At 43.0% G+C, this 12,802-nt stretch overlaps 1 protein-coding gene across 1 annotated transcript; it reads right to left on the bottom strand.

Annotated features, from left to right (window-relative positions):
- Nucleotides 1–10,527: 10,527 nt before the first annotated feature.
- On the bottom strand, nt 10,528–12,238 carry LOC123668146. The gene is made up of 2 exons (XM_045601938.1): nt 10,648–12,238; nt 10,528–10,565 (listed from the first exon to the last, which is right to left on the bottom strand). The coding sequence occupies exons 1-2, from the start codon at nt 12,236–12,238 to the stop codon at nt 10,528–10,530; spliced, it is 1,629 nt and encodes a 542-aa protein (XP_045457894.1).
- Between the last annotated feature and the right edge of the window lie 564 nt (nt 12,239–12,802).

The raw sequence follows: 12,802 nt of genomic DNA, 5'->3' as shown, positions 1-12,802 counted from the left end.
TAGCAATTAATAAGAAGAAACGAAAATGATACGAATTTTAAGCCAACAAATTCTTTTGTTAAAAAATATGACCACAGAAAATTTTGTATGAGTGTGACAAATTTTTCTAGCAGCCCTGGCACAGCAGTCCTTTACACCGTTAGACGTTCTCAGGGTCATTGCAACACACGTGCCACGTTGATTGTTTTTTTCAGCTGTTGCAAGATTTAATATTTTAATGTAATAACGTGGTATTTTATTATTAATAATTGTTGTTATTCGTCTTCATCGTATTTGTTGAACTGTTTGAGCAAAAGTTTCGCGAATATTTTGATCTTGAAATAAATATAGTCAATGAAATACTTAAATTTATTAAATATTGTTGATATGCCATGTGTGCTCCCCGTGATATTACCTACTTGCAAAAACTATGTTAGATTCAGAATTTAGATTTTCAGAATTTAAAATTTAAGCAAAAGAAACAATAATTTTTTAAAAAACAAACAATTATAAAAAGAAAATTATTAGAATCATACCGAATATTAAAACTATTTAACAAATGTTTTTAATATGTCTTAACACAACACTGACCTACCAAAATAGATAACAATTTTGCACGTTTTTAAATTACGCGTACGCGTAATATTATGTTTGTACCGATCGCGCTCAAAGGGTCGTTAACCTGCGGGTGACCGTTTATTAATGTTATACAACACGTAGTAATTTTAAAAAATGAAAAATCATATTTTTTGACTAAACTACTGGATGTATTTTATTGATTTTTGTATGTGGGCTTGGAATATCATTACATATACGATGTCAAAGTTATTGTCGTATTGTCATCCCCACCCTGTATACGCGTTATCAAAAGTGACTCAAAAAGATGTTATCAGATCTCGATGAAATTTAAGCGCAACCACATGATAAACATCAGCTTTCTATTAAAATAAAAATTATCAAAATTGGTCCACCCAGTCAAAAGTTCTGAAGTAACATACATAAAAAATACACTCGAATTGAGACCCTCCTCCCTTTTTGGAAGTCGGTTAAAAAGTGTCGCGACAGCATATGTCTAACTATTATAATTATGTCACAATACGTTTGGTGCAACGTTGTTGTGCCAAACAATGCCAGTCTACAATAAACGATTTAAAATTAACCCACATTTTGAGGAGTTGATGATGTACACTGTGATTTCAACGAATCAGGAATAGGGAGCGTAGCACTAATGGCATCATAAGACGATAGCCTGTCATCTGTTAGATTGAATGATTTGTTGATGACTCTGAAAGGATGGATTTAACATTGTTAATTTTCAAAGTTGACAAATCTAAGTTTCGTTTCACTACTATGACAATGGTGAACCATATCTTGATTACCTTGTACATGAGACAAAAAAAAAACTTACGGGACAAAAACAGTGTGGCGTTAGTGTTGGTTTGGTGCCCTCGACTAATCCTTCTATTGTTCGCCAACACTTGAAAGTTAGTGGTATTGATATGATCTGAACAAATTACACTATTTTTTGTGAGCGTCCAGGTCTGTCTGTTATTACAATTTTTTTCCATGTATCCCTTAAATTTGGATTTTCAGAAAACCTGCCAAATTTTTATATAAAACATTATGGTCGAAGTTCACATTAAGTAATTCTAGTAAAATGTATTAATACTCGTAATACGCGTATTATATTTAATTTAATGCAATTTTATTATATAACTATGTTTTTTAAAAAAGCTAGCAATATTATATTATAAATAAATCAAGATCTCAAAAATGTCTGTCACCTCTTTTGCCTTTGCCGTTTTTATCGATAACTATCTACAAACAAACCGGTAACAACACTATCGCTCGGCGACAGTGACTTCTCGGAAATAGACTCCGATCAGTCGCTCGACCGATCCGCATATTGTATGAGGGCGAGCGGCCTATGTTGGTAAACAAATCGAGTCAACACGACCGATAATATTTGTAATTTTTAAGTTTAAAAAAGGTTTAAAAGTAGTATACAAGTAATAATGTGATTAAAAAATACTTACGTATGAAAGGTAACGCCATGTTTTAGTAAATTTGACGTGACAGATCTTTTTTTGAAGCAAAAAACAGAACAATTTGGCATTTTTTGAAGGACGTTGATTCAATCGCGCAACTAGATTTAGTCTAGTGATCAGTGCGGCTGCAACTAGTTTTATTGTACGCATATGGCCATTTGGCCTTATACCTTGACAGAGGGGAACGCCTGTACATGGCTACTCCCCTCCGTGTTGCTCTTTGGTTCTGATCAATGATAAAAGAAATTTTTCATCTATGGTTCTGATATTTTGTCTTTGTCAATGTCAAATGCTATCGTTATGGCTACGTTCCATTTAAGGCCTGCAACGTCATCGACCACGACTATTGAAACTGCTGTTCCACTAACGTAAAAACGCCGCGGGCGCTGTAGGCGAATTTTATAGGGCGAATGCGTATTTGAGTACTGTTTGCTCGCGATATGACGGCATAATAGAAACATGTAGCTGTTGGGGTTGTAAGTAAATATTTCGCATGGATTGGAGTAAAACTTAATTCAACATGGTTTCCCGAGTATTTATCGTTGCGTTTTTGCCGAATCCAATGAGAAATAACATTCACATTTTTACATTACAGTTGTTTTCTTTTAATTCCCGCCACGTTTTGATGAAAGCCAACTCTGACCCACCTTTATTTTGTGGGCGATGTGTATGTGTTCATGAACTGACGTCGAGCGATCGCTCGCGATGACGACGGGTCTCTCGCGATCGATCGCTGCGGTCACATAGTGGATCACACTCTATATGAGTGATTTTTTTTTTAATCTGTGAGAAGAAATAAACTTTTTCGCGGGTGTCAGCAAAATTTTAAAAGTTATCAGCTTACTGAGCTTACTCATATGTATATATCTATAAATATAAACGATCAATTTTCTATAACATTGTTTATACTCACAGAGTACTATGGTATAAACATTTATACTTTAGGACTTTTGTAAGTACAATACACGATTATTGATTATTGTTTTAAAAGAAAATGTGATAAAACAGCCTAAATAAATCTAAAAATGAACATAAATAAGCAAAATAGTTGTGATTGGGTGCTCAATCCTTCGAAAAGATTCCCTGGGAAATATTATTACTTTAACGTGGTTACCGGAGAGACTGTATGGAGTTTGAATGGAGCTGAGGTATTTGCGTACTCTTATTTATTATTCATATTATTTATAATCACAATTTTAATAAACAATAATTTAGATAGTAGTTTCATTCAAGTTGCCAGTTCAGTAATTATTTTACTGGTGTATGATAAAATGTATCTCTTACATAAGATACTGATAGGCTATCATGTACTTTATCAGCAAGAGATAAAGCACGTACATTAAAAAACTACTACTTTTCTACTCTAAGGGTCTGTTTTTCTTCCTTCTATTGAATTGTATCAGTAACTTATGTGTAAGATAAAAATTATCTGTATCTGCTTTAGTTACATTCAAATTATTTGAGAGTAGTACTTATTTATATTTTTGTAAAAAGATTGAATAAATAATTTTAAGACATTTCAGTCAAAAATTTTAAAAAGCTCGAATAGCACCAAACAAGCTGAGGATAGAGTGCATAATTGCCCAGATCCGATGACGCCACCAAATGAAAACACTGTCACATCTAGTTTGTTTAACCCCAGGAACAGCTATACAAATACAGCAAATCAAACATTTAACACTCCTATCTTTCCAAAATACATCAATAATAATGAACCACACTTTCAAAACATAATTTGGGCGCCAATACCAATGTTTGTCCCCAATATGGCGGAAAGAAAGGCAATGTTGGATCAAAATACGCAAACATCTGAACCAGATAGAGATTTATTTCTACAGAATTGTACCATACCTTTGTCAAAACGTTTTGCTTCGCTTGGCAATATCAATACGATATCATCTCCCACTGATTATAACTATAATTACTGCATACCCGTTAAGGAATTTCAATTTAGAACACAGATGAAAAATGTGTGGAATATCACTGAACAAGTTTTAGATACGGGTAATGATAAATATCAAAAAGGAAAAATATCTCAGTTACAATATAAAAGAAAATTGGTTGAACCAAAGTTAATTTTAAAAGAAGCAAAATTAAAGAAACTGTCAGAGAAAGATACTTACAATGATAGCTTGCTTTCGAAAACTAATGAGGATTTAGAAAATAGAAGCTTAAGTCAACCCAATAAGGTTGATTATTCTGAAAATGATAAAAGTAATGAAGATTCTTTAAAAAGATTGGATGCGTGCGATTTGAGATACGTACTACAGATGAAAAGGCACAAATCAGTTGATATATGCAATGAGAAACAGGATGGAGGTATGTTTTTTTATTTAACTTAAAAAAAGTGTGTGTATGTATCATCATTACAGCCAATACAGTCCACTGCTGGACATAGGCCTCCACAAGTTTACGCCAAAAATAACGTGAACTCATGTGTTTTGCCCATAGTCACCACGCTGGGCAGGCGGGTTGGTGACCGCAGTACTGGCTTTGTCGCACCGAAGACGCTGCTGCCCGTCTTCGGCCTGTGTATTTCAAAGCCAGCAGTTGGATGGTTATCCCGCCATCGGTCGGCTTCTTAAGTTCCAAGGTGGTTGTGGAACCTTGTTATCCCTTAGTGTGTATGTATATACGCATGTAAGAAGTTATACTTCATTGGCTAGCTAACTTGACTTTGCTAACTTCTTCGTTGACTAGCCAACTTCAGGGTGTCGGTTTTTCGTGACGGAGTTCATGCGTATTCATTGCCTAGGTAACTTCACGTTGCTAACTTCTTCTCCGTTTACTAGCTAACTTCAGGGTATCGGTTTTTTCGTGACAGTGTGCGCGCGCATCGTAAAATTTTTTCTTTAACGCGCTAAAAGATGTGTAACTTCTATATAAAAGCGCGTGTTGCATGTGAAATTTATACACGGTAGCAGTGAAACTTCTGTAAAAGTAGCCTATGTGAGATTTTTTTACAGATAATATAAAATACTGTGTAATCTATTCTATCTCATTCTGTCCTATACATTTATGTGTTTGTTTCTTTATCGTGACGTAGTGCTGTAGACGTGTATAGGCTACGGTAACCACTTACCATCAGCTGAGCAGTACGCTCGCTTGTCAGTCTAGTTGTATAAAAAAAAATACATCTTATAAATGTTATGTGGTATCAACCCGCCTGCCCAGCGTGGCGACTATGGGCAACACACATGAGTTCACGCCATTTTTGGCGCGAACTTGTGGAGGCCTATGTCCAGCAGTGGACTGCGATAGGCTGAAGTGATATGTGGTATATGTTAAGTTACAAACCCTTAACTGTTTATAGAATACAATGAATAGTATGTATTTTTATATTTATATTTTACAGAAAAGAAAAGAATATCCTTCAGTTTGAATAACAATGATGATGGTTGTTCTCCTGTTCAGAACAATGAAGATATGGTAAGTTTCGATGATTTGTGATTTATTCATTGACGTTAATTTAATTTTATAATCAAATCATATCAAATTGTTTTTCATTTCAACTGTATGGTCAATTGATCGGGACTTTATTGAATTATGTTGGAATTGTTGTTTAGTGTATTTATGTTGGAATTGTTGTCTGTCTGTCTGTCTGTCTGTCTGTCTGTCTGTCTGTCTGTCTGTCTGTCTGTCTGTCTGTCTGTCTGTCTGTCTGTCTGTCTGTCTGTCTGTCTGTCTGTCTGTCTGTCTGTCTGTCTGTCTGTCTGTCTGTCTGTCTGTCTGTCTGTCTGTCTGTCTGTCTGTCTGTCTGTCTGTCTGTCTGTCTGTCTGTCTGTCTGTCTGTCTGTCTGTCTGTCTGTCTGTCTGTCTGTCTGTCTGTCTGTCTGTCTGTCTGTCTGTCTGTCTGTCTGTCTGTCTGTCTGTCTGTCTGTCTGTCTGTCTGTCTGTCTGTCTGTCTGTCTGTCTGTCTGTCTGTCTGTCTGTCTGTCTGTCTGTCTGTCTGTCTGTCTGTCTGTCTGTCTGTCTGTCTGTCTGTCTGTCTGTCTGTCTGTCTGTCTGTCTGTCTGTCTGTCTGTCTGTCTGTCTGTCTGTCTGTCTGTCTGTCTGTCTGTCTGTCTGTCTGTCTGTCTGTCTGTCTGTCTGTCTGTCTGTCTGTCTGTCTGTCTGTCTGTCTGTCTGTCTGTCTGTCTGTCTGTCTGTCTGTCTGTCTGTCTGTCTGTCTGTCTGTCTGTCTGTCTGTCTGTCTGTCTGTCTGTCTGTCTGTCTGTCTGTCTGTCTGTCTGTCTGTCTGTCTGTCTGTCTGTCTGTCTGTCTGTCTGTCTGTCTGTCTGTCTGTCTGTCTGTCTGTCTGTCTGTCTGTCTGTCTGTCTGTCTGTCTGTCTGTCTGTCTGTCTGTCTGTCTGTCTGTCTGTCTGTCTGTCTGTCTGTCTGTCTGTCTGTCTGTCTGTCTGTCTGTCTGTCTGTCTGTCTGTCTGTCTGTCTGTCTGTCTGTCTGTCTGTCTGTCTGTCTGTCTGTCTGTCCTGTCTGTCTGTCTGTCTGTCTGTCTGTCTGTCTGTCTGTCTGTCTGTCTGTCTGTCTGTCTGTCTGTCTGTCTGTCTGTCTGTCTGTCTGTCTGTCTGTCTGTCTGTCTGTCTGTCTGTCTGTCTGTCTGTCTGTCTGTCTGTCTGTCTGTCTGTCTGTCTGTCTGTCTGTCTGTCTGTCTGTCTGTCTGTCTGTCTGTCTGTCTGTCTGTCTGTCTGTCTGTCTGTCTGTCTGTCTGTCTGTCTGTCTGTCTGTCTGTCTGTCTGTCTGTCTGTCTGTCTGTCTGTCTGTCTGTCTGTCTGTCTGTCTGTCTGTCTGTCTGTCTGTCTGTCTGTCTGTCTGTCTGTCTGTCTGTCTGTCTGTCTGTCTGTCTGTCTGTCTGTCTGTCTGTCTGTCTGTCTGTCTGTCTGTCTGTCTGTCTGTCTGTCTGTCTGTCTGTCTGTCTGTCTGTCTGTCTGTCTGTCTGTCTGTCTGTCTGTCTGTCTGTCTGTCTGTCTGTCTGTCTGTCTGTCTGTCTGTCTGTCTGTCTGTCTGTCTGTCTGTCTGTCTGTCTGTCTGTCTGTCTGTCTGTCTGTCTGTCTGTCTGTCTGTCTGTCTGTCTGTCTGTCTGTCTGTCTGTCTGTCTGTCTGTCTGTCTGTCTGTCTGTCTGTCTGTCTGTCTGTCTGTCTGTCTGTCTGTCTGTCTGTCTGTCTGTCTGTCTGTCTGTCTGTCTGTCTGTCTGTCTGTCTGTCTGTCTGTCTGTCTGTCTGTCTGTCTGTCTGTCTGTCTGTCTGTCTGTCTGTCTGTCTGTCTGTCTGTCTGTCTGTCTGTCTGTCTGTCTGTCTGTCTGTCTGTCTGTCTGTCTGTCTGTCTGTCTGTCTGTCTGTCTGTCTGTCTGTCTGTCTGTCTGTCTGTCTGTCTGTCTGTCTGTCTGTCTGTCTGTCTGTCTGTCTGTCTGTCTGTCTGTCTGTCTGTCTGTCTGTCTGTCTGTCTGTCTGTCTGTCTGTCTGTCTGTCTGTCTGTCTGTCTGTCTGTCTGTCTGTCTGTCTGTCTGTCTGTCTGTCTGTCTGTCTGTCTGTCTGTCTGTCTGTCTGTCTGTCTGTCTGTCTGTCTGTCTGTCTGTCTGTCTGTCTGTCTGTCTGTCTGTCTGTCTGTCTGTCTGTCTGTCTGTCTGTCTGTCTGTCTGTCTGTCTGTCTGTCTGTCTGTCTGTCTGTCTGTCTGTCTGTCTGTCTGTCTGTCTGTCTGTCTGTCTGTCTGTCTGTCTGTCTGTCTGTCTGTCTGTCTGTCTGTCTGTCTGTCTGTCTGTCTGTCTGTCTGTCTGTCTGTCTGTCTGTCTGTCTGTCTGTCTGTCTGTCTGTCTGTCTGTCTGTCTGTCTGTCTGTCTGTCTGTCTGTCTGTCTGTCTGTCTGTCTGTCTGTCTGTCTGTCTGTCTGTCTGTCTGTCTGTCTGTCTGTCTGTCTGTCTGTCTGTCTGTCTGTCTGTCTGTCTGTCTGTCTGTCTGTCTGTCTGTCTGTCTGTCTGTCTGTCTGTCTGTCTGTCTGTCTGTCTGTCTGTCTGTCTGTCTGTCTGTCTGTCTGTCTGTCTGTCTGTCTGTCTGTCTGTCTGTCTGTCTGTCTGTCTGTCTGTCTGTCTGTCTGTCTGTCTGTCTGTCTGTCTGTCTGTCTGTCTGTCTGTCTGTCTGTCTGTCTGTCTGTCTGTCTGTCTGTCTGTCTGTCTGTCTGTCTGTCTGTCTGTCTGTCTGTCTGTCTGTCTGTCTGTCTGTCTGTCTGTCTGTCTGTCTGTCTGTCTGTCTGTCTGTCTGTCTGTCTGTCTGTCTGTCTGTCTGTCTGTCTGTCTGTCTGTCTGTCTGTCTGTCTGTCTGTCTGTCTGTCTGTCTGTCTGTCTGTCTGTCTGTCTGTCTGTCTGTCTGTCTGTCTGTCTGTCTGTCTGTCTGTCTGTCTGTCTGTCTGTCTGTCTGTCTGTCTGTCTGTCTGTCTGTCTGTCTGTCTGTCTGTCTGTCTGTCTGTCTGTCTGTCTGTCTGTCTGTCTGTCTGTCTGTCTGTCTGTCTGTCTGTCTGTCTGTCTGTCTGTCTGTCTGTCTGTCTGTCTGTCTGTCTGTCTGTCTGTCTGTCTGTCTGTCTGTCTGTCTGTCTGTCTGTCTGTCTGTCTGTCTGTCTGTCTGTCTGTCTGTCTGTCTGTCTGTCTGTCTGTCTGTCTGTCTGTCTGTCTGTCTGTCTGTCTGTCTGTCTGTCTGTCTGTCTGTCTGTCTGTCTGTCTGTCTGTCTGTCTGTCTGTCTGTCTGTCTGTCTGTCTGTCTGTCTGTCTGTCTGTCTGTCTGTCTGTCTGTCTGTCTGTCTGTCTGTCTGTCTGTCTGTCTGTCTGTCTGTCTGTCTGTCTGTCTGTCTGTCTGTCTGTCTGTCTGTCTGTCTGTCTGTCTGTCTGTCTGTCTGTCTGTCTGTCTGTCTGTCTGTCTGTCTGTCTGTCTGTCTGTCTGTCTGTCTGTCTGTCTGTCTGTCTGTCTGTCTGTCTGTCTGTCTGTCTGTCTGTCTGTCTGTCTGTCTGTCTGTCTGTCTGTCTGTCTGTCTGTCTGTCTGTCTGTCTGTCTGTCTGTCTGTCTGTCTGTCTGTCTGTCTGTCTGTCTGTCTGTCTGTCTGTCTGTCTGTCTGTCTGTCTGTCTGTCTGTCTGTCTGTCTGTCTGTCTGTCTGTCTGTCTGTCTGTCTGTCTGTCTGTCTGTCTGTCTGTCTGTCTGTCTGTCTGTCTGTCTGTCTGTCTGTCTGTCTGTCTGTCTGTCTGTCTGTCTGTCTGTCTGTCTGTCTGTCTGTCTGTCTGTCTGTCTGTCTGTCTGTCTGTCTGTCTGTCTGTCTGTCTGTCTGTCTGTCTGTCTGTCTGTCTGTCTGTCTGTCTGTCTGTCTGTCTGTCTGTCTGTCTGTCTGTCTGTCTGTCTGTCTGTCTGTCTGTCTGTCTGTCTGTCTGTCTGTCTGTCTGTCTGTCTGTCTGTCTGTCCTGTCTGTCTGTCTGTCTGTCTGTCTGTCTGTCTGTCTGTCTGTCTGTCTGTCTGTCTGTCTGTCTGTCTGTCTGTCTGTCTGTCTGTCTGTCTGTCTGTCTGTCTGTCTGTCTGTCTGTCTGTCTGTCTGTCTGTCTGTCTGTCTGTCTGTCTGTCTGTCTGTCTGTCTGTCTGTCTGTCTGTCTGTCTGTCTGTCTGTCTGTCTGTCTGTCTGTCTGTCTGTCTGTCTGTCTGTCTGTCTGTCTGTCTGTCTGTCTGTCTGTCTGTCTGTCTGTCTGTCTGTCTGTCTGTCTGTCTGTCTGTCTGTCTGTCTGTCTGTCTGTCTGTCTGTCTGTCTGTCTGTCTGTCTGTCTGTCTGTCTGTCTGTCTGTCTGTCTGTCTGTCTGTCTGTCTGTCTGTCTGTCTGTCTGTCTGTCTGTCTGTCTGTCTGTCTGTCTGTCTGTCTGTCTGTCTGTCTGTCTTTTTTTTTTTTTTTTTTTTTTTTTTTTTTTTTTTTTTTTATCCCTACGCCTCCGAGTTTTATGTTTCGGAGTCCTTATTTACAATACGTATAATTTACATCTAGGTCTCTTTTATCATACTTCTCGCTTTTAATCCATTGCACTGTCATTCCGCATTCCAGTTTCTTCTTTTATCCATCCGCATTCATTCATTGTGGGGTATTTCCCCTCATCAAATTAAATTATCATTTCTACTTAGTTTATTCTATTTCAGTTTTGTGTAAAAATAAAAGAAATATTAAACTTTAAATCTAGTCCTCTTTTACCATACATCACGCTTTTAGTCCGTTACACTATCATTCCAATTTCGTCTTTCATCCATTCACATTCATTCATTTTGGGTTATTACCCACAAGAACAAAAAGCAAGCCTATTTACAGTGTGTAGCGCTAAGCTAAGTGGAGCGGGGAGGGAGCTAATATTATTATATTTTATTTTATTATTTAATCTTTTACATTTTCTAATTACATTTCTAACTAATCTACATTTCTAATTACAGTTAATTACCTCGCTTACACTTATGACTATAAAACTAAATCTAAATTTACAAAATTAACTTACGAACTATTCCTTATATAATGTATCCTTCGCTATTATGTTGTCTTAAATATTATATACAATATTTACACAACATAATTTTCTAATTTTTGTTCCTATTGTTTACTTTTATTGCAGCATTTTTACAAAACTGCAGGAACAGCTCTCTAGTATTTGTGTTTTCTAGCAGTTTTGGCAAGGTATTTTTAGTCAATTTTGCTCCCAACCGACTTTCAAGACGCAGTCTCTCGTATTCTATGGTTGGGCAGTCCAGGAGGACGTGGAGGACAGATTCCGAACACTCAGGGTCGCAGACGCACGACGGACTCTCCTTGCACTTGAAGCGGTACAAGTACTCGGAGAATCCGCCATGCCCCGTCAACACCTGAGTGACAAACCTGTCCACCTTTATTTTAGCTATGATCCTGTGTGCGGCCGTCGCGTCAGGGAAGAAGACCCTGGTGACGCCAGCCGTTTCGCCGGCCCGATACCGCTGGTTCCATTCATCAAGTGATTGCATGCGAATGCTCCGCTTGATGAACGAAACCGGGCAGCTGTCGTAGTCAAACGTGCGTTTGGACTTCAGCGCAGCCTCCTTGGCCAGATGGTCGGCACGCTCGTTCCCCTCTAGCCCTGCGTGGGCTTTGATCCAGAACAATTCTATATGTTTGTCCCGGAGCAGAGCCCTTCGCAGGTGTTCCCTCGCCTCTACGGCCAGGGGATGGAGGGCTTTTAGATTCTTGAGTGTGAGCAGTGCCGACAGGGAGTCAGAGTATATCCCGACTGATCCGGCCAAGTTATCTGCGGCCATCCGCGCCGCCCGGCATATCGCCAAGAGTTCCGCCTGGTACACCGTGCAATAGGACGGCAAAGCAAGCTTGAGGGTTCTAGCTTCGGCGGCGCCAGTCCATACGGACAGGGCCGCCCCCACCTTGCCCTCAATCTTGCTGCCGTCCGTAAAGATGTTGACTTCGTGTTCGCTATGTGCGGTAAACTGTTCTTGGTCGACCAGGCACTTGAACTCGAGGTCGACATGACAGGCGGGATGCGGAGACCGCAGAGCCGAGGACATCCGCTCCACCTCCCGATCCCCTATCACCCGCTGGGGCACCCCCCTCCGCGCCTCGTATAAAGTCGCCGCTTCGCGAACACGGAGGTCGAGGGGGAGTATCCCAGCGAGCAACAATACCGAGTTCAGGGAGGTGGTTCGGTATGCCCTACACAGCTTCTGCGCGAAGCCCCGCTGGACCACGTTCAGCTGCTTACGGACACCGAGCTTGTCCACGGCCGGCGCCCAAACGGCAGCCGCATACAAGATCACGGGCTCAACCACCGCTCTGTAAATAGTGCGGATAACTTCGGGATGGAGACCCCAGCTGGTCTTAGCCGCACGGGCCAGCTGGTGGTAAAAGGCGAGCGCGCGCCTGCAGACGTTCGCGACGTGGGCGTTGAAAGTCAATTTGTGGTCTATGACGACCCCCAGCAGCTTGATTTCGTGCGACAGGACAATGTCGACCCCGCCCATGTGGAGACGTGGGGTGTCATACTTCAGTTTGCGCGTCACAACCATAGCATTGGTCTTGTGAGGCGCAAACCGGAGCTTATTAGACTGGCCCCACGCCCTCACACGTTCGAGGGCGGCATTGGCCCGCCGCTCGATCTCGAGGCCCGTCTCACCCTCAAATACCAACACAACATCGTCCGCGAAGGCCTGCGCGTAATCGCCTTTGGCCTCCATCTCCCGAAGCAGTGGATCCAAGAGCAGATTCCACAATATCGGCCCACCGATAGACCCCTGCACGCAGCCCTTCCCAGTGTCTCTTATGTGCTCCTCCCCCAAGTACCTCGCCCTGGCACGCCTGTCACTCAGGTAACTGCCCAGAAGCCTCCGGATGTTATTGGGGCTGTCTTGGCTTGGTCTTGGCTTTGTCTGTCTGTCTGTCTGTCTGTCTGTCTGTCTGTCTGTCTGTCTGTCTGTCTGTCTGTCTGTCTGTCTGTCTGTCTGTCTGTCTGTCTGTCTGTCTGTCTGTCTGTCTGTCTGTCTGTCTGTCTGTCTGTCTGTCTGTCTGTCTGTCTGTCTGTCTGTCTGTCTGTCTGTCTGTCTGTCTGTCTGTCTGTCTGTCTGTCTGTCTGTCTGTCTGTCTGTCTGTCTGTCTGTCTGTCTGTCTGTCTGTCTGTCTGTCTGTCTGTCTGTCTGTCTGTCTGTCTGTCTGTCTGTCTGTCTGTCTGTCTGTCTGTCTGTCTGTCTGTCTGTCTGTCTGTCTGTCTGTCTGTCTGTCTGTCTGTCTGTCTGTCTGTCTGT

Source organism: Melitaea cinxia, chromosome 30 (assembly GCF_905220565.1).
Source record: "Melitaea cinxia chromosome 30, ilMelCinx1.1, whole genome shotgun sequence".
Taxonomy (NCBI): Eukaryota; Metazoa; Arthropoda; class Insecta; order Lepidoptera; family Nymphalidae; genus Melitaea; species Melitaea cinxia.
Note: the sequence above shows the minus strand (reverse complement) of the source record. Positions and strands in the feature narration are given on the sequence as shown.

Excerpts from the sequence above, each read along its gene's own strand:
- LOC123668146 (XM_045601938.1), bottom strand. The coding sequence starts at position 12,238 with ATGGAGGCCAAAGGCGATTACGCGCAGGCCTTCGCGGACGATGTTGTG. Across the intron at positions 10,566-10,647 it reads AGAGCTGTTCCTGCAGTTTT|ACAACATAATAGCGAAGGAT; the intron begins GTAAAAATGCTG and ends ATAATATTTAAG.